This window comes from Mus musculus, chromosome 11 (genome assembly GCF_000001635.26).
Source record: "Mus musculus strain C57BL/6J chromosome 11, GRCm38.p6 C57BL/6J".
NCBI lineage: Eukaryota > Metazoa > Chordata > Mammalia > Rodentia > Muridae > Mus > Mus musculus.
In genome coordinates, this window is record NC_000077.6 from 62517827 (window position 1) to 62542773 (window position 24947).

At 45.3% G+C, this 24947-nt stretch overlaps 1 protein-coding gene across 3 annotated transcripts; it reads right to left on the reverse strand.

Annotated features, from left to right (window-relative positions):
- Window positions 1–7117: 7117 nt before the first annotated feature.
- On the reverse strand, window positions 7118–22043 carry Cenpv (centromere protein V). Of its 3 annotated transcripts, XR_001780064.2 has the most exons (6): window positions 21030–22043; window positions 18456–18554; window positions 16220–16396; window positions 16059–16128; window positions 9666–9780; window positions 7118–7461 (listed from the first exon to the last, which is right to left on the reverse strand). XR_001780064.2 is itself a non-coding variant. In NM_028448.1 (5 exons), exons 1-5 carry the CDS (start codon window positions 21377–21379, stop codon window positions 7337–7339), a joined length of 759 nt encoding a protein of 252 aa, NP_082724.1. In that variant the 5' UTR covers window positions 21380–21435; the 3' UTR covers window positions 7118–7336. The 3 variants fall into 3 exon arrangements, 2 of the variants coding, with proteins under 2 accessions (NP_082724.1, XP_006534396.1); NM_028448.1 differs by lacking the exon at window positions 16220–16396 and having other exon boundaries at window positions 21030–21435; XM_006534333.3 differs by lacking the exons at window positions 16220–16396; window positions 21030–22043 and adding an exon at window positions 20492–20976.
- Window positions 22044–24947: the final 2904 nt, after the last annotated feature.

Genomic DNA, 24947 nt, shown 5'->3' on the forward strand with positions numbered 1-24947 from the left:
TTCCCTGTGTCTTCAGGGAGGTTTTACTGCTCACACCCTCCATGACCCCACGTTCACTCACACACAGGTCAACAGCTCCAACTCGAGAGGCAGGACTCTGGACATCACAGCAGAGAGGACAGGCATGGGCAACGTGATCTTGAACATGCTCATTTTGGGTTCTGAAAAGCTCAGAAAATAACATCTTCTTGGTGCTCAGAGAGCAAAGGAAAGGAACTGGAGGGAGAGTGGCTCTTGAGGCCCCCAGGGGCAGCCACATATGTTGTCGAGTGAAGGTACCCTCCAGTGAAATGTGGCCCTGGGTAAGCTTATGACAATTGAATGTTTGGGACTTTGTTTTTAAAACAACACGTGTGCAAGATCTAGGTGAGAGGAGAGTGGAGAAGATCTAGGTGAGAGGAGAGTGGGGAAAGACGAGAAGCAGAGTTCATGCTGGAGGAGGTACCTTGATATCAGTGAGAAAGGCTCCAGAAGGGGAGAAGGCCACTGAGGGGAAGGGACAAGAAAAGCCCATGTCCATAATTGGAACTCATTAAACCTCAAGCAGCTTTCATTTGCTAAAAAAAAAAATAAGCTAGGCAGTGGTGGTGCACACCTTTAATCCTAGCACTTGGGAGACAGTGGCAGGCGGATCTCTTTGAGTTTGAGGCCAAGCTAGTCTACAGTGTGAGTTCCAGGACAGTCAGGGCTATACAGAGAAACCCTGTCTCAAAAAATCAGGGTTTTCAGTACTTGAAAACTACTACTGCTACTGCTAATAATAATAATAATAATAGGCCAGCCTGGTCTACATAGCAAAGTTCCAGGACAGCCAGGGTTACATTAGAAAGAGCCCACTTGGTGGTGCACTTTCAGGATGTTGAAACAGAAGGATTTCAAATTTAAAGCCACCCTGAGCTACGTGGCAAGACCTTCTCTATAAAAACCAAACCAAACATAAGCAAACTCACATTCACCTCATTAAGCTTCCTAGGTCCTCATTTAACCTGTGAGTAACAGGGGAGGCCAGAACAACACAACTCTCTCAAAAACACTCTCTCCTGGGGTCGTAGTTAAGATCTGTAGAAACCAAGCTTAAATCCAATAACCAGACTGCCTTCCAATTTGCTTCATTAATGCTCTGCAGTTGTCATGATGGGAGGGAGATAAAAGCATTCTGAAGGTCTCTTCTGGAGCAGAGGCATGCTGAGGGAAGGGTGAAGTGTTACCACGTGGAGGGACAAATAACAGGGTTCACTGAGATTGTTAGGGTGGGAAAGCATTGTATCCAGGGGAAACATGAAGCCTGCAGACAGCTGGGGATGTAGCTCAGGAGTGGTTGCCTAGGATGCATGGAGCCCTGGCTCTGATGTCAGCTCTGTATAAACAGGCTGAGTGCTGCAGGCCTGTAACCTCAGCACTCAAGAGGTGAAGGCGGGAGGAATCAGAAGAACTTCAAGGTTATGCTCTGCCTCATTCAGGCTGGGAGGCTACCCTGGAAGTCAGGAGACCTTGGCTATAAATAAACAAATAGCCTTCAAAGCAGATCTCAGAGGAGGAGAAGGCTGAGGGGATGGCTCAGTAGTTAAGAGCACTGACTGCTCTTCCAGAGGTCCTGAGTTCAATTCCCAGCAACCACATGGTGGCTCACAACCATCTGTAATGGGATCCCATGCCCTGTTCTGAAGAAAGCTACAGTGTACTCACATACATAAATTAAAAAAAAAAAAAAAAAAAAAGCAGAGGAAGAAAATAAAATATAAAATACTGTAATAAATTTAATGGGAGTAAACTGCCAAAAGTAGTGGTGAATTTCTCCGCCATAACATAGTGTATCCATAAGTGACATAAAAATTAAAGGATGGGGCTGGCGAGATGGCTCAGTGGGTAAGAGCACTGACTGTTCTTCCAGAGGTCCTGAGTTCAAATCCCAGCAACCACATGATGGCTCACAACACCCCCGTAATGAGATCTGATGCCCTCTTCTGGTGTGTCTGAAGACAGCTACAGTGTACTTAGATATAATAATAAATAAATCTTTTAAAAAAAAAGGTTAAAAACATTTAAAAAAAAAACAAAAGGATGAACCACCTATCTTGTTCTAGGAAAAATAAAAGCATTAAGCTAAACATGCATATTTTCATAACAGGCTCATGCCATGAGAAGATGTGTACATACATCACAGAATCCAGATCATGAAACAAAACCTAGAAATAAAAATCTTCATAAAACAAACAAACAAAAAACCCCACAAGAGTAAGGCAGCACTGGGAAGAGGAGTGGAAGAGGCAGACAGAGCTTGTGAGTTCAAGACAGAGACCCTGTCTCAAAAAGCAAAAAATAAAATAAAATAAAACAAAGCAAACAAAAATACCATCATAGCTGGGAGCTCTAATCTCATCCAGAGCCTGACAAATCAGCCAAGTTCCAACACAACACTTGGAAATACCAGCCTTGAGCTAGAGTGTTGGCTCCCAGGCTAAGGGCCCACTGCTCCTGCAGAGGACCCGAGTGTGGCTCCAAGCACCAGGCCGGACAGCTCACAACCAACTGCTCCAAAGGGACCCAAACCTGCATTCATATACATAAACCTATACCCACACCCAGACACAGACACAAACACACACACACACACACACACACACACACACACACACACACACGCTTAAACAAGGTTTTAAAGGTTTTAAGATTTTTTTTCTTAATTTTATTTATGTGTGTGAATATGTTGTTGCTGTCTTCAGATGAAAGATCCTGGCAGAATGTAAAAGGACACAGAAGCCCTGAAATTGGCAAGATAGACATCAGTGTTAGCAGAACTAGCTTCACTGATTTAGAAAAATAGAGGTGCACAATGCTCTGGCCACTCCTTGAACCTGTGTGTCTGCCAATGTTCTGAACAGGTGTGTGCCCATTGCTGCACCTTCATTAGACTCTTTCCTTGTACCCCTCCCATACCCATTTCTTGAGAATAGACATTGTTTAGATCTGGAAATCCCCTAATCTCCCCCTTCTCCTTTCCCCCCTGAGGGCCTATAAAAACTGGGAACTCTTTCCCCTCGAGGTCGACTCCTCTACCCCTGCATGGGATATGAGTCGTCCCCAGAGCTCTGGCTTTCCCCGAATAAAGCCTCATGTGGTTTGCAACAAGCTCGGTCTGTCGTGAGTTCTTGGGTGTCCGCTATTGTCCTGAGGCCTGAGAGAGGGGCTCCTCTTGGAGTCTTTCACAGACACACCAGAAGAGGGCATCAAATTCCATTACAGATGGTTGCGAACCATCATGTGGTTGCTGGGAATTGAACTCAGGACCTCTTGGAAGAGCAGTGAGTGCTCTTAACTGCTGAGCCATCTCTCCAGCCTGGTTTTATGATCGTTTAACCAAGAACATTAACATCCACTTAAATGACAGAATACTTATTTGCAAACATCAATTACCCATTGGCCACTGAGAAATCCTTAATAAATGCCCCCAACAAAAGATTTATCTGTTCAGTGTGTGACCATAACTAAAGAGCATCAGACTAGGTGCGGTGCCACAGCCCTATAATCCCAGCACAGACAGCCTGAGGTAGGAGGGATGCAAGTTCAAAGCCAGCCTAGCATGTATATAACAAGACCTGTCTCAGAAAACAACAGCAGCAGCAGCAACAACCATCCAAAACAACCCTAGCTCAAATAGAAAATAAAATCAAAGCTGGGGCTAGACAGATGGCTCAGCGGTTAAAAGCACTGACTGCTCTTCCAGAGGTCCTGAGTTCAAATCCCAGCAACCACATGGTGGCTCACAGCCATCTGTAATGGTGCCCTCTTCTGGTGTGTCTGAAGACAGCGACAATGCAGTGTACTCACACATAAAATAAATACATCTTAAAAAAAAAACAAGTTTATTAGCCAGGCACGGTGGCACACGCCTTTAATCCCAGCACTTGAGAGGCAGAGGCAGGTGGATTTCTGAGTTCGAGGCCAGCCTGGTCTACAGAGTGAGTTTCAGGACAGCCAGGGCTACACAGAGAAACCCTGTCTGGAAAAACCAAAAAACAAACAAAAAAGTTTATTAAAAAAAAAAAAAGGTACAACAAAAATAGTAGAAAGGATGCACTTTGAGAAATGAAACAAAATAAACAAAAGTTGGTGATTTAGCTCAGTGGTGAGCATTTACCTAGCAAGAATAAGGCCTTGGTCAGCACTCAGCTCCAGGAAAGAGAGAGAAGGGGAGAAAGTGAGAGAGAGAAGGGAGGGAGAGGGGGAGGGAGAGGAGGAGGGGAGAGGAGGGGAGGGGCAGGGGGAGGGGAGGGAGAGAATAAGCCAGCATATGAAAATGCTAAATTAAAATAAGAAAGCATGAGCTGGGCATGGTGGCGCACGCCTTTAAGCACTCGGGAGGCAGAGGCAGGCAGATTTTCGAGTTTGAGGCCAGCCTGGTCTACAAAGTGAGTTCCAAGACAGCCAGGGCTACACAGAGAAACCCTGTCTCAAAAGACAAAACAAACAAACAAGTAATAATAAGGAGGCATGATCAGTTTCTAAGGCAGAGTAGATGAAATCACCAGTGGAAAAATATTTACAGATGATTTCCTGAGCCAGTGTCAGAATCCCACAAATGCTAACCACAGCACCATAAACAGGGTCCGAGCAGTTCAATTTCCTAAGTGAGACTGCACTACCCCATGGAAATCAGGGTTGTGCTCAGAGATAAAGATGGGCCAGTCACGGAGCCTTTGCTCTGCCATGGACTTTAACCCTTTGGAATCATAAGGGCAATTAAATACTTTCTTTTGTCTTTTGTCCTTTTTGCTCCTTTGTCCTCAAACAGAAAACAAAACAAAAAACACTGGTATTAAACTTGGTGGCCAATTTCAATTGAATGCACCCACAATACTACATTATAGAACGAGCTTAAAAGTAGCCACCATTTCTTTTTTTTTTTTATTTTTTTACTTTTTTAATGTTAGTTTTTACATTGTTCGGTTTTTTGGTTTTTTTTGTTTGGTTGTTTTTTTTTTTTTGGTTTTTCGAGACAGGGTTTCTCTGTATAGCCGAGACTGTCCTGGAACTCACTTTGTAGACCAGGCTGGCCTCGAACTCAGAAATCCGTCTGCCTCTGCCTCCCAGGTGCTGGGATTAAAGGTGTGTGCCACCACGCCCGGCTTGGTTTTTTTTTTGTTTTTTAAGATTTATTTATTTATTATATGTAAGTACACTGTAGCTGTCTTCAGACACACCAGAAGAGGGCATCAGATTACATTACAGATGGTTGTGAGCCACCATGTGGTTGCTGGGATTTGAACTCAGGACCTTTGGAAGAGCAGTCGGTGCTCTTAACCACTGAGCCATCTCGCCAGCCCCTTAGCCACCATTTCAAAATAAAAGTTCTTCAAGGACCTGGTGCCAGCTGAAAACAGAGTTACATGGCACAAGGCTTTACTGACGAGATTTTCTTTTTCTTGGTTTTTCAAGACAGGGTTTCTCTGTGTAGTTCTGGCTGTCTTGGAACTCACTCTGTAGACCAGGCTGGCCTCAAACTCACGATATCTGCCTGCCTAAATCAGCAGCTCAGTTCACAGGTCTGCAGCAACAGATTGATCCACTTGCAAACACTTCACAGATATAGCAGTCCTGTTCTGTAGAGTCGAGACAGCAAACAGAAATCAGCAGCAGTGGCACTACCTAGCAGAGACAGTCAGGCCTCAGCCTCGGCTCAAGTCAGGAGGGACCAGCAGGAACACCAGGAGAAGCTCTAGGCTGTGCCTCTCTCTAGGAATCGAAGATCAGCAGAAGATGAGAGACCCACAAGTGTTGCGCAGCTAGCTCTATAGGCAAGCCAAATTCAGCCTCTGTCACTGTCAGTCGAGTCCTATTTATACCCTCCAAACATCACCTGTCCTCCACAGGTCTTACCTCAGCACTGGTGTCTGCCTTAGCTGACATCACTCTGTCAATCAGACTTTTGGGGGTGTGTTTCTCTCTATGGAGGCCCGATAAATGTAGCTCAACTATGCAATGTAAGGTGGACCGATTCTTGAGTGTCCTTTCACGGGCTTGATTTAGCAGAACATTCTTTGTCCTGTGTCTGCATCAGCTAAACATGCCTTCACAAGTCTGCCTTAGGCTTTCACCTGTGTCCACTTCAGGAAAACACTTTCATGTGTCTGCCCCAGCGAAACCCCATCCATCACAACTGACTCTCCAAAGAACCCTTAAGTTCTCCCACTTCACCTTTGTCTGTTTATTTTTGAGACATGACATGTGAAGTTTGGACTGTCTAAAATTTGTTCTTTAGACTGACTGGCATGGAGCTTGCCACAATCCTCCTGCCTCTGCCTCTGTCTCTTGAGCACTGAGATTACAGACATGGGCAACCATGGAGTTTATTCTGAAAATCCAGTTTCTGAGGGTTGTGTAGCCCTAGGACTGGCTTTGATAGACTTTTTGATGTATAGTCGCCCCTAGAACCATATGGAGCTCAGAGGAGAACTTTCAGCAGTGTGTTCTCTCTTCCCACCAAGGGCTCCTGGGGTCTGGCTTCAGTGTCATGCTTTTAGCGCTGCCAAGTTGTTGGTCGGGGGACTCCTCCCCTGCAGTCTTTTCATTGGCTCCGTGTGTCTCTCTCTGTCCCTTTATTTTCCTGTCATGTGGCTTCCCCCAAACCTTGACGACAGAAAATCAAAACAAACAAGGAGCCTGGTTTACCTTATTTAAAAAAAAATGTGGGCAGGCACAGTAGTGCATGCTTATAACCTAGCACGCAGGGGGCAGAGGCAGGCATACACAGGCCAGCCTGGGCTACATGATGAAACTATTGGGGGTAGGGGAGAGGAAAAAGAAAAAAACTGCCAACAAAGAGCCCACTGTGTCAGAAATAATCAAATACATGAGTAGCTAAGGAATAAACTAAAACCACATGCCACAGGCTCCCAGGCCTCCTGGACTAGCCCTGTGCACCCTGTGCACCCAGAGTCCATGTTTTCACAACTCACACGAACTGTAATCATTCAGTCTCTGGTTGTAAGTGCTGTTTGAGTCTGGTCTCTTCTCAGTGTGGCTGCAGGCATCTTAATAGGGCCCGCTTTGTTACTCTGATCTGAAGTGATAAGCCTCCGAAGGAAAAGTCAAAGTTCAAAGAAATATGTCATAGTAATAGCATTAATGTCAGAAATATTTATTTTCTAAAAGATCACACAAAAATTGGTAGGAAGGGAGAAGGTTAAGTTTCTTACACGAAACCTGGGTTAAGGCAGAGCTGCCTAAAGAAATGGTGGCTGGAGTGAACCTCAGAGACATGGGGAGTGGAGATGGTAGCCCAGGCAGGCCTGCACAGCGACACACACCCATGCAACCTACAGGGCTACTGCCCTGCTCACTCCTTTGACATGTTCTTGATGGTCTTGTGCTCCTTCATGGCTCGTTCCCAGTCACTGCCATTGAACTCCTCAGTGACCACACTCCGCACAGTGCCTTCGTCCAGGCAGTGGGGGGCGATTCCTGGGGCAAGTGGAACAGAGAGAGGGGTTCCAAGTGTGGGTAAGACCAGAGAATGTGTCAGACAAGCCCTCACCAGCAAGCACCATTATCCCACACGGGAGCTACCTCAGCGGCAGCTCGTAAGGATGACTTGTGGCCCACTGATTACTAACATCGCTCTAGTCGGCCTACACCATCAGCGCCCTGGCTTAGGGTCCTCACCTCCCACATGAAGAGCTGATGCCCCGAGTGAAGGACAACCAATGCTACACAGCACTCAAAACTACACTGAGGCATGGGGGCAGAGCTCAGTGGTAGAACACTTGCCTGGTATGTTCCAGATCCTGTCTTCAGTCCCTAATACAAATGGGTGAGGGCCATTAATATGGAAAGTATTAGGAAGGTTCAGACCTGGCACAATCTCTTTTGTGTGGCAGCCTGGAAAATTCTCAGACTTTTCCTGGGTTTAGATAAAGAATTAAACATTTCCCAATTTATACAGGACTTTATAACTATATAACACAAGACAACCCAACAAATGAACAACAACAACAACCCCTTTCTTTCTTTTTTTTTTTCTTTCGAGACAGGGTTTCTGTGTGTAGCCCTGGCTGTCCTGGAACTTACTCTGTAGCCTAGGCTGGCCTAGTGCTGGGATTAAAGGCATGCGCCACCATCGCCCAGCCAAAAACCCCTTTCTTGTTCCAAGGTACCAGAACTTGGTGGATCAGGAACCAGCAGCAGTAGCTGAAGACATCAGGGTAAGGAGACTAGCATGACGTCATGCCTTCTCCTCTCTTCAACAGAAAGCAGGCATAGGCATAGCCACTGGTGCACCCACAGCTTCCCGTGGGGCTATGACACAGGGTCAGTCAGTCTCCATTTACCCTAAGGGCAGGTTGTATTCACCCCACCTCCAGGTCAAGCAGGGCCTGAAGAGGGCCCTAGAGGGTCCTCTTGCTTCTTTTTAAGTAAATAGATTCATCTTCTGTGTAAGGAAGGGTGTTTTGTCTGCATACATGTCTGTGTACCAAGTATATGCATACATGCATGCTTTGTGCCTGCAGAGAACAAGAAAGGGCACTGGGCCCCTGACAGTACAGATGGTTATGAGCTGGAAACCAAACCCAGGTCCTCTGCAAGATCACCCAGAGAACTTAGCCACTGAGCTGACTTGCCAGCTCCCCCATATCTTTATTTTTGAGTTGGGGGCTGGGGGGCCTCTAGCCTAGGCTAACCACAAAGTAGTTACATAGTTGAAGATGACCTTGAACTTCTGATCACTCTGCCTTCACCTCTCAAGGGCTGGAGTTAGCACACCTTGCTTTCTTGCTGCTTTTTTCGAGATAGGGTCCCACTATGTGGCCCTGGCTGTTCTGGAACTTACTGTGTAGATCAGGCTGGCCTCGAACTCACAGAGATGCACCTGCCTCTACCTCCCAAGTAATGGGATCAAAGATGTTCACCACCACATCCACACTTGGCTCTTCTTTCTCCTCCTCTCCCCCCCCCCCTTTTTTTAAACTGTGACATGAAATCAAGTGTACAATCTATGCAGAGCAGCAGCCATTGTAGCGGACTTTTTTTTTTTTTCTGGAACAAACTAAACTTTTTTATTTATCTATTTAATAGGGACAGGTTGAGGATCATGCATGCCAGGCAAGTGTTCACTCTCCCACTGAGTGACAGCCATAGCCCTTACTTTTGTTGTAAAATATCAGCAACAGCCATCATTCTGGCTTCTTCCCTCCCTTTACACTGTCACTGTTCCAGCGGCCTCCCAAGCAGCCACAGGCCCATTTCCTACCCCATCTTGGTTTTTTTTATATTAAATTTATTTTTATTTTATGTGTATAGGTGTTTAGCCTGCAGATATGTTTGTGCACCACGTGCATGCAGTGCCCGCAGAGACAAGAGGACAGTGTCAGATTCCCAAGATTGGAGTTACAGATAGAGATTGGGAATAGAACACTGGTCCTCTGGAAGAACAGCCTCTCTCTACCCCATCCTACTGATCTTCTCTGTACGCTGCAGGTCTCCCCACAGCCCAACAATACCAGTGATAAAAACCACCTATAGACGGACAGCTTTACCATAGGCCCAGACGCTGGACCAGAGCTCACCAGAGGAGGCTTATTCTTCTGACGCATGCCAGGACCATCTGTCCAACCACAGGACCCTAGGCACCTCGGGCCCCCAAGCCCGCAGACACTCCGTTCACTCACCAAAGCCCCCGGGGTTGGAGCGCGGAGTATAGAAGCTCTGGACACCACATCTCTTGCAGAAGGTGTGCTGGGCTTTGTGCGTGTTAAAGGTGTATGTGGTTATGCTCTCAGCACCCTGGGAGAACAGGGACAAATAGACATTGATCATTTCATGTTAATAAAAGTCAATCTTTTGAAAGATTAGTGGGAGTGCCCCCTTTGTACAGTTCTCTGGGTTTGGGGGACAGCTCCTGATTCCGAGAAAAGACCGAAAGCCTCTTGAAGTCAGGGACCCATCTGTATTTCCCCAGACATAATTCACGCCAGAGCATGACAGTCTAAGAATCTCTTCTGCCAAACGCACAGTGAAGAAGCCATCCTCAGGCCTCCACTGATGTCAAACAGAAGACCCACCCATAAGAGATCCGAGGGATCTTTGTGTCTAAAGAAAACAGTGGCCAAGATCTTAAGGGCACTCCTGACTTTAAAACTCTTTGCCACATGTCATAGGCAAAGAGTTAGTTTTCTTTCTTTATTTCTTTTCCTTCCTTCCTTTCTTCCTTTCTTTCTTTCTTTCTTTCTTTCTTTCTTTCTTTTTCTTTCTTCCTTCCTTCCCTTTCCTTTCCTTTCCTTTCCTTTCTCTCTCTCTCTTCCTTCCTTTTTTTTTTTTAACGTGGGAGGGCCCAGACCATTGTAATTAGTGTTACTTCCGGGCATCAAGTCCTGAGGTGTCTTTTAAAATGATTTATTTAATTTTATGTAGATTGGTGTTTTGCCTGCATGTACATCTGTATAAGGGTGTCAGATTCCCTGGAACTAAAGTTGCAGACAGTTGTGAGCTTCCACGTGAGTTCTGGGAATTGAACCCCACTCCTTTGGAGGAACACCCAATGCTCCCAATCACTGAGCCATTTCTCCAGCCCCAGTTAGAGCTCTTAATGAACAATATGAGTGAAAAATGGACAAAGTATATGAATTGACAACTGAGAGAAAGAAGAGAAGATATGAAGTGATGCTTACACGAATGACCTACAACAAGATACTTTAAAAAAAAAAGATTTACAAAAAAAATTTTATATTTATATGAGTATAATTTATACTTATATGAGTATACTATAGCTGTCTTCAAACACACCAGAAGAGTGCAATGGATCCCATTAACAGATGGTTGTGAGCCACCATGTGGTTGCTGGGAATTGAACTCAGGACCTCTGGGAGAGCAGTCAGTGCTCTTAACCACTGAGCCATCTCTCCAGCCCCATAAGACATTTCTTTTTACTTTATTTTATTTTACTTTATTTTTAATTTTTATTAGATATTTTCTTCATTTACATTTCAAATGCTATCCCAAAAGTCCGCTATACCCTCCCCACACCCTGCTCCCCTACCCACTCACTCCCACTTCTTAGCCCTGGCTTTCCTGTGTACTGGGGCATATAAAGTTTGCTAGGCCAAGGGGCCTCTCTTCCCAATGATGGCCGATTAGGTCATCTTCTGATACATATGCAGCTAGAGACATGAGCTCTGGGGGGGTACTGGTTAGTTCATATTGTTGTTCCTCCTATAGGGTTGCAGACCCCTTCAGCTCCTTGGGTACTTTCTCTAGCTCTTCCATTGGAGGCCCTGTGTTCCATCCACTAGCTGACTGTGAGCATCCACTTCTGTGTTTGCCAGGCACTGGCAAAGCCTCACAGGAGACAGCTATATCAGGGTCCTGTCAGCAAAATCTTGCTGGTGTATGCAATAGTGTCTGCGTTTTGTGGCTGATTATGGGATGGACCCCCAGGTGGGGCAGTCTCTGGAAGGTCCATCCTTTCATCTTAGTTCCAAAGACATTTCTTATTACTTGGTGAAAAAGGATTAAAAAAAAAATCACGAATGTGAGGCTGGAAAGATGGCTCAGCAGTTAGAGCACCTACTGCTAATGTAGAAGACCTGAGAGTTCTGTTCCCAGCACCAACTTCAGACAGCTCAAAACTGGCTGTAACTTCTGCTCCACACCAAGACAGTGCCTTCACAGGAACCTGCACTCACATGCACATGCGCACATGCACATACTAAGAGTGACCAGCCTAGCAGGGCAGTGGTGGCGCACGCCTTTGATCCCAGCACTTGGGAGGCAGAGGCAGGCAGATTTCTGGGTTCGAGGCCAGCCTGGTCTACAGAGTGAGTTCCAGGACAGCCAGGGCTACACAGAGAAACTCTGTCTTGGAAAACAAACAAACTAACTAACTAAAAGAGTGACCAGCCTAACAACCTATGTGGGCACTGGCATGTAGATGTGCTTAATAACAATGAATATATACACATAACAATATAAATCTTTTTTAAAAAAATTACAAACTGTGGAAGTTGGAGGGATGGCTCAGTGCTTTTCCAGAGGACCGAGCACCCACATGGCAGCTCAGCTCATGGTAGCTTGTGGCTCCAGTTCCAAAGGATCGGACACCCTCACACAGAAGACATACAGGCAGGCAAAACACCAATGCACATGAAAAGGATTTTTAAAAAATCACAATGGTGGTTAACATGGCACTGAAGAGCAGACACAGAAATACATTCGGCCAGTGGTAGTGTCGCATACCTGAACACTAGCCCTTGGGAGGTGGAGACAGGAGGATCAGAGATTCAACATCAACCCAAGCTCAAGGCCAGCTTGGGCTGTGTGAGACCCAATCATGACAACAAGGGCTAGATGGTTCCACGGTTAAAAGTCCTTCTTGCTCCTTCAGAGGACTGGGGGGAGTCTCAGGTGGGATGGGGAGCCGTGAGGACACGAATGAGGAGAGAATTCTATGGCCCAGGCCAAGATGGCAGGTAATGGGCTGCGTGACTATCAGCATAGTCAGGTTAGAATAGATGACTGTCTGTCCAGCTATAGTCTTGAAGCTTCTAGTAAATGTGACTGTCTCCATGTCACATCATTATTCGGGAACAAGAGAAGGTACAGGAAAGCCCCATAATTTTAAACACCTCATAACGTCTTAGAACTCCAACTCCCAGAGATCCAATGCTTTCTTCTGGCCTCTGTGGACTTTTGCATATGCATACATACAACCATGCAGACACATACATGCACATTCACACCAGACTCACAGATACATAAAAAGTAAATTTAACATTTTTGAGTGTTTTTTAAATTTATTTTTATTCTATGTACATTGGTCTTTTGCCTACATGTACGCCTGTATGAAGGCATCAGGTCTCTTGGAACCGGAGTTACAGATAGTTGTGAGCTGCCACGTGGGTGCTGGGAATTGAAACTGAGTCCTCTCAAAGAGCACCCAGTGTTCTTAACCATTAAGCCATCTCTCTAGCTCCATATATTTTTAAAAAATTTTTTAAATGTATCTGTTACATTTTATGTAATTGTGTGTTTTGACTACATGTATGACTACGCACCTAGTGTGTGTCTGGCTCCATGAAGGTGAGAAGAGGGCAGCAGATCCCTCGGACTACAGCACCTGGTCTTTCCCCTAAAAGTGTTTTTTTTTTTTTAAGATTTATTTTTAATTTTGTGTATGCTTGTTGGTGCTCTAGGAAATCAGGAACACTGGGTCCTGACACACACTCAGGCTCTTAACCACTGAGTTCATTGCAGCCAGACTTCTTACTACTGTGCTGTTCACACTTCTCCCAAGCTTCCTCCTGGGCCACTGCATGCCATCTACTGCAGGAAGAACGCCTCCGAGCTTCCTCAGGTCTTCTGAACTGGAGCTATGTGTGCACACAAGGACCTCCTGTAATGACAGCTTCAAGGCCTCTTCGTACCCATCCTGGGCACATTAGAACTACCAGGGTCTGTGAGACCCTTGTGGTGGTTTGAATAGGTTCAGCCCCTAGAGATTCATGTGTTTCAAAGCTTAACCAAGCCCTCGTAGCTTGCCTATAGACTGATCTTATTAAGGCTTTTTCTTTTTTGTTTTTGTTTTGTTTTTTGTTTTGTTTTGTTTTTTGAGACAGGGTTTCTCTGTATAGCCCTGGAACTCACTTTGTAGACCAGGCTGGCCTCAAACTCAGAAATCCGCCTGCCTCTGCCTCCCGAGTGCTGGGATTAAAGGCGTGCGCCACCATGCCCGGCAGCTTTTTCTTAAGTAAGGCTCCCTCCTCTCCGATGACCCCCCTAGTTTGTGTAAAGTTGATATAGAATTTTCTAGCACAGGCCAAACAAAGAAAAATGAAGGTCATTAGATTTGTTATTGGTGTTTTCTGCCTGGCAAGAAGTCAAGGACTGAGCCATGTGGCAGACTTCTCCCTCTCCCTCTCTCTCTCTTTTTTTAAGCAAGAGTCTCATGATGTAGACCTGGCTGTCCTAAAACTCACTGTGAAGGAGGTTGGCCTCAAATACAGAGATTTGCCTGCCTCTGCCTCCTATGTGCTGGGACTAAAGGCACCACACCTAGCTCTATGTGGAAAATTTTGATGATGGTAGGCCATGCATTCTAGTCAGGAGCAAAGCACATGGAATCAAATTGGTGGGTGCATAGATTAAGAGGAACAGGTATCACTGGGACCCCTGAGTTCTTGGATTTGCAGCAGTGTACTCCTGTCTTCATTTCATTTAAGAAATTGTATTATTTTATGCGTGTATGTCTGTGCACCACATGCATGCAGTGCCCTCAGGACTAGAAGGCAGCACCTGATTCCCTGGAACAGGAGTTACAGATGGTAGTGAGCTGCTGTGTGGGTGCTGGGAATAAACCCTGGGTGCTTAGTAGGAGCAGCCAGTGCTCTTAACGTAAATGAGATCAAGCCAGGAGTGCAGGGCTGCAAATGCACAAGTGACAGGGTAAGCCAGCCAGGGAAGTGGTCTGCACAAGTCTCCGGTGAGGAGATTAAACATGACACACCTGGGGATATAGCTCAGCGACACAAATGTGCTAACACTGAATTTAACAAAAAGAAAGAAAATGAAAACACTATGATTTTTTTCAATTAGGAAATGATAAAGTAGTTTATCAGCAGAACAGCTTTTCTGTTTGTTTTGTTTTTCTAGACAGGATTTCTTTGTTTGGCCCTGGCCAGCCCTGAGATCGCTCCCAAGCTCTGAGAATAAAGGCATACACCTGGCCAGGAGAGTTTTTTGCTTCCCCAACCTCAACCATTTTTTTCCTGAGACAGGATATAGCTATATTGCTCAAATCGGCCGCACTCGCAAAGGACTGGGCCCTCTCTCACATCAATTACTAGTTAAGAAAATGCCCTACAGACCTGCCTATAGCCCAGTCTCACTGAGCCATTTTCTCAATTGAGGGTCCCTTGTCTCTAGTAACTCTAGCTTGTGTGAGGTTAACATAAAATTAGCCAGCACATTGGCTTATGTAATATTTTGGTAAAAATGTATTAACAATCAAACCAACAAGGTCTCATGCACTTGGAATTGTAGGTACTTAGGAGAGTGAGGCAGGAGTGTCTCTTAGAAGCACAGGCGGCAGTCTGTGCCACAGAGCAAGATCCCATATTTAAAATAAGTGTGAGATGACTCAGATGTTTAGATGCATATCTATATAAAATAATATGTACAGGGCCAGAAACATAGCTCAGTTATTATAGGGCTTGCCTAGCATCCATGAAGCCCTAGGTTCAATCCCCAGCCTGGGACACATGAGACTAAGTCAGAAGGGTAACAGGAGTAGAGGAAGAATACTGAATAAGAAAGTGTGTCAAAATAGCAGTGACTACCTTTGAATACTTTTATTTCTCTTATATTTTTTTCAAAAGTAATACGGGTTATTCAGATAATTCTTCAGTTTTCAAAATGACTTTTATTTTTGTGACTTTCTGAATTTGAAAATGTTTCTACAATGATATCAAATAAGTTTTGGAAAACAAAAGGCAGGAAGGCATAATGGTATATGCCTGCGAGCCCAGCCCTCCAGAGGCAGAAGCCAGCCTGGCTGTCTCAAACAATTTATCAATTCAAAAAGTAAGCAAATAGGGATTAGTGAGATGCCTCAACAGGTGAGGATGCTGACCAAGGAAGCTGTGATTTGTGTCTGATGCCTAAAAACCTTGTAGAAGTAGAAGGAGAGAACTGGTTCCACCAAGCTGTTTGACCTCCACATGTGTGTTGTGCCATGTGCCTACCCAATAAGTAAAACATTTAAATGAAAAAGAGAAACAACTAAGTCAGTCAAAGTATTCCTGTAGGCGAGACAGAGAGCCTGGTGTGGCAATATTGTTCAGGCCCCAACACTTTTAAAAGAAAAGCAAAAAACGTGAAAAATAATCAACCAGGAATAGTGGCACAACTCTGTGATCCCTGCACTTGGGAGGCTTGGGTAGGAAGACTAGAAGACTAAAGGAGGCTTAGCCTGCCTTTAAAATGCCCTGCTGAGCTCTCTGTCCCTCACAGTTTATAGATAGCAGGCTTAAAAGACGGGGCAGGGTTCTACCCTCCTCCTAAGTACTAACCTTCAGGAGTTTGAACCGAGAAGCTGGAACAATGAAGTGTCTGTTCTGCTTCTTCTTGCAAATGCTACAGCTAGAGAGAGAGCAAGGGTCGGACCGTGAGTGTCATCTGCATTACCCACAGGCCCAAGCAGCCCAGCCCAATGCCTGCAGAACCAGCTGACCTCAAGTGGGACACCCTTCTCAGCACCATCCAGGGAAGAGGACTTAGGCAGCTGGACAGGCCACCTGAAGCCTCAGCTCTTCATGGCAGTGAAGCCTACTGGTGACAGAGCCAGCAGGGGAGACCACACAGCATTCAGCACTCCTGGACCTCATTTCTGCTGCCCCCCCTCCCGACCCTGAAGAGAAACAGTGGACTTAAAAGACACTCAGAAAATGGATTTCAGACACTGCTATACTCTTGTGCCTCTTCAGACGGGCACATCAGAACCGAGGAAGGAGCCTTAGGCTTCCTCTAGTTCCACATAAGAAAATCAAGCTCCAAGCATTTTACCTGGAAATACCAAACTGGAAATTGAGCCAATACCTAGTTTTTGTTTTTTTCCCAACCCACTATTTTTGTCTGCTTTTCTCTCTCTACCCTAGGGACACTGAACCAGGGCATCAAGCGCACTAAGCAGGCATTCTACTTCTCAAGTGCACCTCCACCTTTTCTAGGAAATGTAACTTTGGGACAATAGATGGCTCAGCAGTTAAGAGCGCTAGGTAAGAGTAGCAGTAGACTCTGGTTCAGTTCCCAGTATCCATCTGGTGGCTCACAGTTCCAGGGTATCCAACACCCTCCTCTGAATTCTGGGGGGTATGTGGTGCAGATATGCATTCATGTAAAATATCCACATGCATAAAAGAAGTAAGTTTAAAAATTTTTTAACTTTATTCTGTTCTTTGAGATAGAGGGAGGGGTCATGTTAAAATTTTAACCTTGTTTTATTTTTTGAGACAGGGCTGGCTTCAACACTTACTATAGAGTTGAAGATGGCCATGAACTTCTTTGCTTGCTTGAGAGAAGAGTCTCATGTACACAAGCTGGTCAAAAACACTGATGCAGCTGAGGACACAACCCTGAACTTCTGATCCTCCTGTCTCTACCTCCCCCTGGGACTACAGGCATATAATCATGCCAAGTTTATGCAGTAGTGGGAATCAAACCCAGCTTTGTACATATTAACCAAAGGCTCTACCTTCAGCCCTAATTTACACTTTATTCTGACTTAGTATAGAATTCTCCAAGAAATTATGCCATAATGCTTCTTTCAAAATCTGGACTTCATTAGTGGCCTAGCCAGTTCTACACTTGAGGGGTATTTATGATTTACATAATAAATAATAATTATGGTATTTATTATCCATATAAGATTTAGGTACAATTACAGGGAAAAGAACTGGACCCTCTTGAATAAGTACATGCCCATAGCCAGTCCAGAAGGTAAAGCCTGTTCCTCTTCTATTATAATGCCAGGGAAGACGCTAAGAAGCAGGCCTTCGAGGGAGAGATGGCTCAGCAGTTAAGAGCACTGACTGCTCTTCCAGAGGTCCTGAGTTCAATTCCCAGCAACCACATGGTGGCTCACAACCATCTGTAATGGGATATGATGCCATCTCCTGGTGTGTGTGAAGACAGCTACAGTGTACTCATACATAAAGCAAATAAATAATCCAAGAAGCAAGCCTTCCACTGTTGGTGGTGGTACCATGGGCCTCATGCCAAGGACAGAGAGAGATCCAGCACACAAAAAGCTTCCAGGTGCAAATACACTCCACCCGATTACTTCCATGTAGTTTCACTGACAGACTCCTAAGAAGATTCCACTCAAGGTGGGATTCCCAGTAACCCAACCGGGAATTACTGGCAGCCTGATCCACCTCTGCTAATCACCCCTAAGTCAGTGGGATCAGTAGGAGGCACGAGCCTATAAGCCACAGCCCTGGAATCCCTGCTTTCTGTCTCCTGAACTGCGCTGCTGTACAACTCTGTGGTACACACACACACGGGCTCCCGAACACACAAACTGAGGGTGTTACTCTGAATAACTCAGAATGTTTAGCCTTCTCCCACTCTAAAAAAAAAATATCCAGTGAGAAGACTTGGCAGGTAAAAGTACCTACCACCAGCCTAGTGACTCCATCCCACAAGTTGTCCTCTGATCTACGCACACAGTAAAAGAATTACATATAACACTTTTTTTTTTTTTTTTTAGTTATCACTGAAAATTTCTAGTTGTACACATGGCAAAGAAGAGAACAATGAACCCTTGTGTCCTCGGTACCTGATGTAACAGTTATCAGCTCATGGCCAACACTGTCTCATCCAGACCCCGACTCCCCACATTGGTCTGAAACATGGCCTATTTTGCTCTTCAACTCTTCTAAGCCAATTTGAGAAGATAAAATACTCACTTGCAGTCAAAGATGTGTAAGTCTGCTGAAGCCCAAACTTCAAAACGAACTGCTCCACAGTGGCAGCCTCCTGTGTGCTTCACCAGGCCCTGGTACTCACTAAATGAAATAAAAACTAGAGCATAAAAATTTCTAAGAGACAAGCAGGGGTTTTATGGCCTGGCTCCTTCACGCTGACTTTTTGTTCTTAAAATAAAGCCAGGCTCATTCATATATATATATATATATGACATATATATATGTCATATATATATATATATATATATATATATATGACAACCAGGTGCATCTCATAAAAGAGGTTCAGTATTTTCACTGGGAACTGTCTTGAATTTTATGACTGCAAAATAAAATATACCCAGAATTCAGTAAATATGAGGCTATGAGAGAAGTCTGGCACATTTGCTCCCACTCCCAACATTTTTATTTATATGTCAACTAATTAGTTTTCTTTCTTTCTTTCTTTCTTTCTTTCTTTCTTTCTTTCTTTCAATTACAAGCTTAGGACCAAGATAAAAACTTTACCAGCCTTAAGCAGCCACTAGGCAAACAGGCCAAATAATATTCAGTTTTGATTGTAATAAAGATGGTAACAAGTGGCTATGAAAAAGTAAGACAGGTCGCCAAGTTGCCTTCTGCGGGGCAACAAAGGCTCCTCTAACTCCACTCACTCTCCTCACGCTTCCCAAATCCATGGCTTTTCACACAACTGTATACAGTTGGAGCCAGCCCCATAACTCAACAGTAAGATTCAGTGGACATCCTGAAGCCCCTTCCCCAAAAGACTAAATATTCTGGCCAGAAATAAACGAGACAATGTTTCGCTGTGACTTCTGATTAACCACCACAGGGAAAAACAGCAAATAGCCGCTTCAATTTGCCATCTGACTAGAGGCAAAACTGAAAGCTCGCCCAGGTTTCTCTAACAAGTTAACATCTCATTTTCTTCTTCTATATACAATGTTTATTGTAAAAAAAAAAAAAAAAAAAAAAAAAAAAAAGCCAAACAGTTTAATAACACATTGAGAACCCTCCACCCCTGTGATCATCCCACTTAGAGAGCCCGTATTTGCTATCCATTCCTCCAATTTTTTGCGATATTGGAACCAAATGTTAGTGTATTTAACATACGTTTTCTTTGTATAAAAGTTAGCTTAAAAGACCATAGAGTGGATGTAAGCAAGCATACAGCACGCTATTCTGGTGAGTGAAATGCCTCTTTTCCTGCCAATATTTTTAGTATCTTTTTTAAAGATCATTACCATTTTGTTTTAGGGGAAAATATTACCTAAAAATTTTTGCTTTGTGTGTGTGTGTGGGGGGCTTTTTTGTTTCCTTTTGAGACAGGGTGTCAGTGCAGCTCAAGCTGGCCTCAAATTAACTATGTGGTCAAGGATGACCTTGAACTTGTAGATCTTCCTGCCTCCACCTTCCAAGTGCTGGGCTTACACACGTGGACCTCCTTCTCGCTGGCTTGCTTCTGTTTTCCTTTCTCTCTTTCTCTTTCTCTTCGGAGAAAGGATCTATCTCTGTAGCCCAGGCTGCACTTGAAATCACTGTACTCCTCCGCCTCGGCCTCCTGAATGCTAGGATTGTCGGCATGTGCTACTGTGCCCAGCTCTACTGAGTTTTATATAGTATCATTTAGATCTCCCAGTAGCTAGTACACAACAGGTACTCCGTGTTATATTTCATTTTTTTTAAGTTTTAACTGATTTTTGTTTTAATGTTTTAAAGCATTCAATTTATAGCCCAAGGGGATAAAATTGAATAAACGAAACAGATAGAAAGCTAACTAAATACTCCAGTTCTTAGAGGATCCACCAAAACCAAGAGAACTAATTCTGGGACAAAGACAAAAGAGCATCTTGTTGTTATGAAAAGTAGTTCAGGTTGTTAAACAATTGTTGGGTTAACGTTAGTTTTCTTTGTCTTTTATTGTTCTTTTTAATTCATCTGCGAGTGAGGGCTATAAGACAAGGGTACTGGGTTTTTCTCGGAGCACAATGGGTAAAGGAGGAAGGGGTTCACATTACATTTGCCAAAGAGCAGGCATCTGGCCAGAGTAGTCATCAGCTCTTTTCCCCAATAACGGACCTCAGATCTGCTCCTTAGGCCACCAAAGAAGCTGGAAGCACTTCAGAAGCACAGACTGGGGGAGCTGCCAGCCCGGACCGGGGATGAGAACATAACACCTTAACTCCCCATTCCCCCTGCAAGCGCCCGTCCTGGACAACGCTTTGCGCGCCTTTCCCTCCGAGATCAATAACCGCACCCTGCACCCTCCCTCCGGGGAACTGATTAGAACAACCGGCCTTCGCTCCTCGGGTCACTAAATTCTCCACTTCGACCTTTCCTCCCGCCCACTCCCCGAAAGCACGTGCAAAAACGGGTAAAACGGTCTTGGTAGCTGGCAAGCCGGGGGATGTCTGTTTTTTCACCCTGAGGGGCCCTTCCGCGCACTCAGCCCGACACCGTCCGGAGCAGCCCGCCAACGGCTCAGCACTCAGCCCTCGGGTCCCGCCGCCCGTGCGCACCTCGCGTGTGCCGGCCCGCCGCCCCCGACACACTCACAAGGTGTCCAGCAGCAGCTTGGCGGCGCCCTCGAAGCTGAGCCGTTGCCGCTTCTGGAACGTCTCCCAGCGCTCCCGCTGCTCCCCCAGGTCGAGCGCCGACACCGAGGCGGCGGGGGTGACCGCCGGCGGTGGCTCCTCGGCGGCCGCCTCCTGGGCCCGCGGCGGTGGCTTGGGCCGCGGCTTTGCCGACGGCTGCGGACCGACCGCCCCGCCCCCGCCCCCGGCCCCGGCCCTAGTCCTGCTCCGGGAGCGCTGCGCGCGGCTTTCGCCGCCGCTCAAGCCCCCGGTGGCCCCCGAGCGCCGCTGCTCCCGCGGGCCGGTGGCCACGGCACTGCGAGTCCGCCGCATGTCTCCCTCAGCCGGGCTCGCAGGCCTCTCGGCTCTGCGCGCTCCCGCCGGCCGATGCGCGTCCCCGCCTCCGACAACCTGAAGGCCCCGGGGGTGGTGCGCGGCGCTCCGGAACACGCGAGCTAGGGACCCAACTAAGAGACCCTGGCCGTGGGGCCGGCCGAGCGCTGAGGGTCTAACGAGACCGCGCCTGCACCTGCGCTTGCAGGTAGCGGTGCCCGTTTGATCAGCGAAGGAGCTTCCAGCCTCCACTGACTCCAACCACACATTTCTAACTGGGGACCTGGGTCAGGCCTCAGTTCATAAATTCACGGCCACATCAGAGCTGGCACGCTTGGGTGACTTCGTGGTTTCCAAGGTGGTAACACTACCAACTTGGCAGAGGCCATCATGTACCTAATGTGAGCTAACGTAGTATGTAAATTGTCGGATATCTGCTACTGGAAGCATAAATGACAGCTGGAGTCAGTTTGATCAATGGTCAACAGGTTTTTTGGTGGTTTTGCAGAACTGAGAATAGGACCCACAGCTTTGAGAAAGCACTCTTGCACTGAGCCACATTCCCAGCCCTAGATTTTGTTTTCAATTTTAAGTAAATGGATCCAGGATTACATTCCATTCATAAGCTTTTGCAGAATACCGTATTGACGTTTAAAGACAAAAATCCCAAGAACCATCCACTGCGGTATCCCAGATAGTCTCCAAACCCTTTCAGTTGTTCTCACACTTTTAAAGAAACGTTTTCTTTTACTCGTTTTTGGTGCATTTTTCATTTTTCAACTTAGTTCTGTTTTTGTTGATTTTATTACAATATAGAGTCCATTTATTATCTTTAATGATGAAAATATGGGTTTTCCCAAATACAGCTTGATTAATTCATAAATCCTCATTAAGTTTTAACACAAAGTTCTCAATAATTGAAACTTCCTAGATGCATAATTTGTTTTGGTGTTTCCTTTGTGCCCGTATCTTAAATGTACAGATTTGCATGCACCAATTCAGATGTGGCATATCCTAGCCACATCTAGACTATCTCCAAAAAGCAAGCAGAAGTGACCACTGTTTTGTTTTGGCTTTTTCTCACTGTGACTTACTTTCGCCTGTTTTGTGTATTTAGAGACAAGGTCTAACCGTGTAGCCCTGGCTGGCCTGGAACTCACGAATAAGGCTCAGGTTTATCTTAGCTCACTGTGATCTGCCTGCCTCCACCTCCTGATACACATTACAGTTTTAAAAATCTTTATTCAGGAGGAGAGCGAAGTATGCGGGTGCATGGGGAGCAGAAGACAGTCTACACCATGAGTTCTCTTCTTGCACCAAACAAGCTGTCTGGTGACAGGCACCTTTACTTGGCTGCCGGGCTTGTTTGAGTCAGGGCTTCATTCTTTAGCCTAGTCTAGTCCTAGACTCACTAAGTAGCTAAGGCTGGCTTCAAACCTGTACCTATTCTCCAGCCTCAACCTCCCAAGTGCTAGAATCACAGGTGTGATCTACCACACTACTTTAGCCTATCTTTGAATGTCATTTCAAAAATAGCATGTACATTGTTAAATCTAATACTGTTCAACATTTTGGAAATAATTGATATTATATATACACACATATATACATATATGTACATATATAATTTATTGATGTCAATATGATCTATGCGGATTGGCTTTTGTTAATGCAACACAAACAAGGGTCATCAGAGAGGGAACCTTAACTGAAAAAAAAATGCCTCCATCAAATTAGTGGGTAAGTCTGTAGGTCATTTCCTTGATTCATTATTGATCACCATCACCCCTGGGCAGGTGGTCCTGGACTCACTCTATGAGAGCAGGCTGAGCAAGCCTGTAAGCAGTGTTCTTCCTTCATGGCTTCTGAATCAGTTTCTGTCCTGACTGGCACAGCAGTGGGGGAGAAAATTTACATAAGAATATATCACCGTTTATTTTGTGTGTGTGTGTGTGTGTGTGTTGCAAGTGTATGTCAGAGTTCAATGATGGGTGTCTTCATGGTTCTCCACCTTCATCCTGAGGGAGGGTTCCTCACTGAAACGGGAGCTCACACTCTGCCTACACTGGAGGGTCACTGAACTCAAGGAGATGACTTTCCCTAGCAGCTCCACAGTGGGTGGGGCTACAGACTTGTGACCCCAGTGTCCACTTTTATATGGGTGCTAGGAATCCTAACTCAGGGCTTCATGTGTGTGTGGCAGGCTAGCCCCTAGTCCCCTTACATTTATTCTCTTAACTACTTTTGTTTCTAATTTGTACAAATGTGATAAAGCTTGTATTCACTTTTACATTTTTACCCAAGTCTTTTGGTAGATCAGTTTCTCTCCAAACATTCAAAGTGGAATTTCTGGTTCACAGGTTAAGACTGTGTTGTGACCAAGTCTTATGTAGTCAGTGTTGTCTTATTCAACAATCCTCCTGCCTCTACCTGTCACAGATGCTAGGACTACAGGCATGTGCCACCATGCCTAGCGAGCATCATTCTTTTTAAGGAACTATGAAGGTTTTAAGCTGGCCGGCCGGTTTTATGCTCTGCCAGCACTGGATGAGGTCTGCAGTTGCTCCATACCTCACAGAAGTCACACCGCTGGTCTTTTCACTTAGCTTTTCTGAGGCTGTGCCATGACATCACTTCCTTCGGTTTCGCATTTCTCTGTCCTGTAGTAATGCTACCTTTTCATTCGGTTGCTGAACTTTTGGATGGCTTCTGTTTGGGAATCCTTTTGGGGCTAAAGAGTTGGTACGGTACTGCTGTTGTAAAGCTGGGTTCCCAACACATACTTCGGGCAGCTCACAACTGACTGTAACTTGAGGATCTGATGTCTCCTCAACTTCTTGGGCACCTACACTCATGCATGCACATACCCACAGACACAATTAAAAATAAATTGTTTTTAAAAGACAGTCCATTTTTTAAAGTCAGGTTTATGTCTTAGGCTGCTTTCTCTTGCTGTGATAAACACCATGATCAAAAGAAACTTGGGGTGAAAAATGTTTATTTCATCTTACAGCTTACAGTCCATCATTGAGGGAAGTCAGAGAAGGAATTCAAGGCAGGAACCTGGAATTAGGAACTGAAGCAGAGACCATGGATGAATGACTCTCTTGGGTTGCTTTTTATTTTTATACAACCCAGGACCATCTGTCAAGGGCTGCACTCCCCACAATGGGCTGGGCCCTCTCACATCAATCGAGAAGAAAGAAAATACCCAACAGACTTATTGTCTTAGTTACTTTTCTATTGGTGTGGTAAGACACAATGACCAGGACAATTTATACTAGTTCATTGGGAGCTTACAGTTGCAGAAGGTTCAAGTCTATGACCTTCACAGCAGGGAGCATGGTGGCAGGCAGGCAGAGGTGGCACTGGAGCAGTAGCTCAGAGTTCACATCTGGTTCAAAAGCAGCAGCAGACAGAGACGAGACTGGTCCAGGCTTTTGAAACTTCAATGCCCATCCCCAGTGGCCTGGTCTACAGAGTGAGTTCCAGGACAGCCAGGGCTATACAGAGAAACCCTATCTCGAAAAACCAAAAATAAATAAATAAATATATAAACAAACAAAAG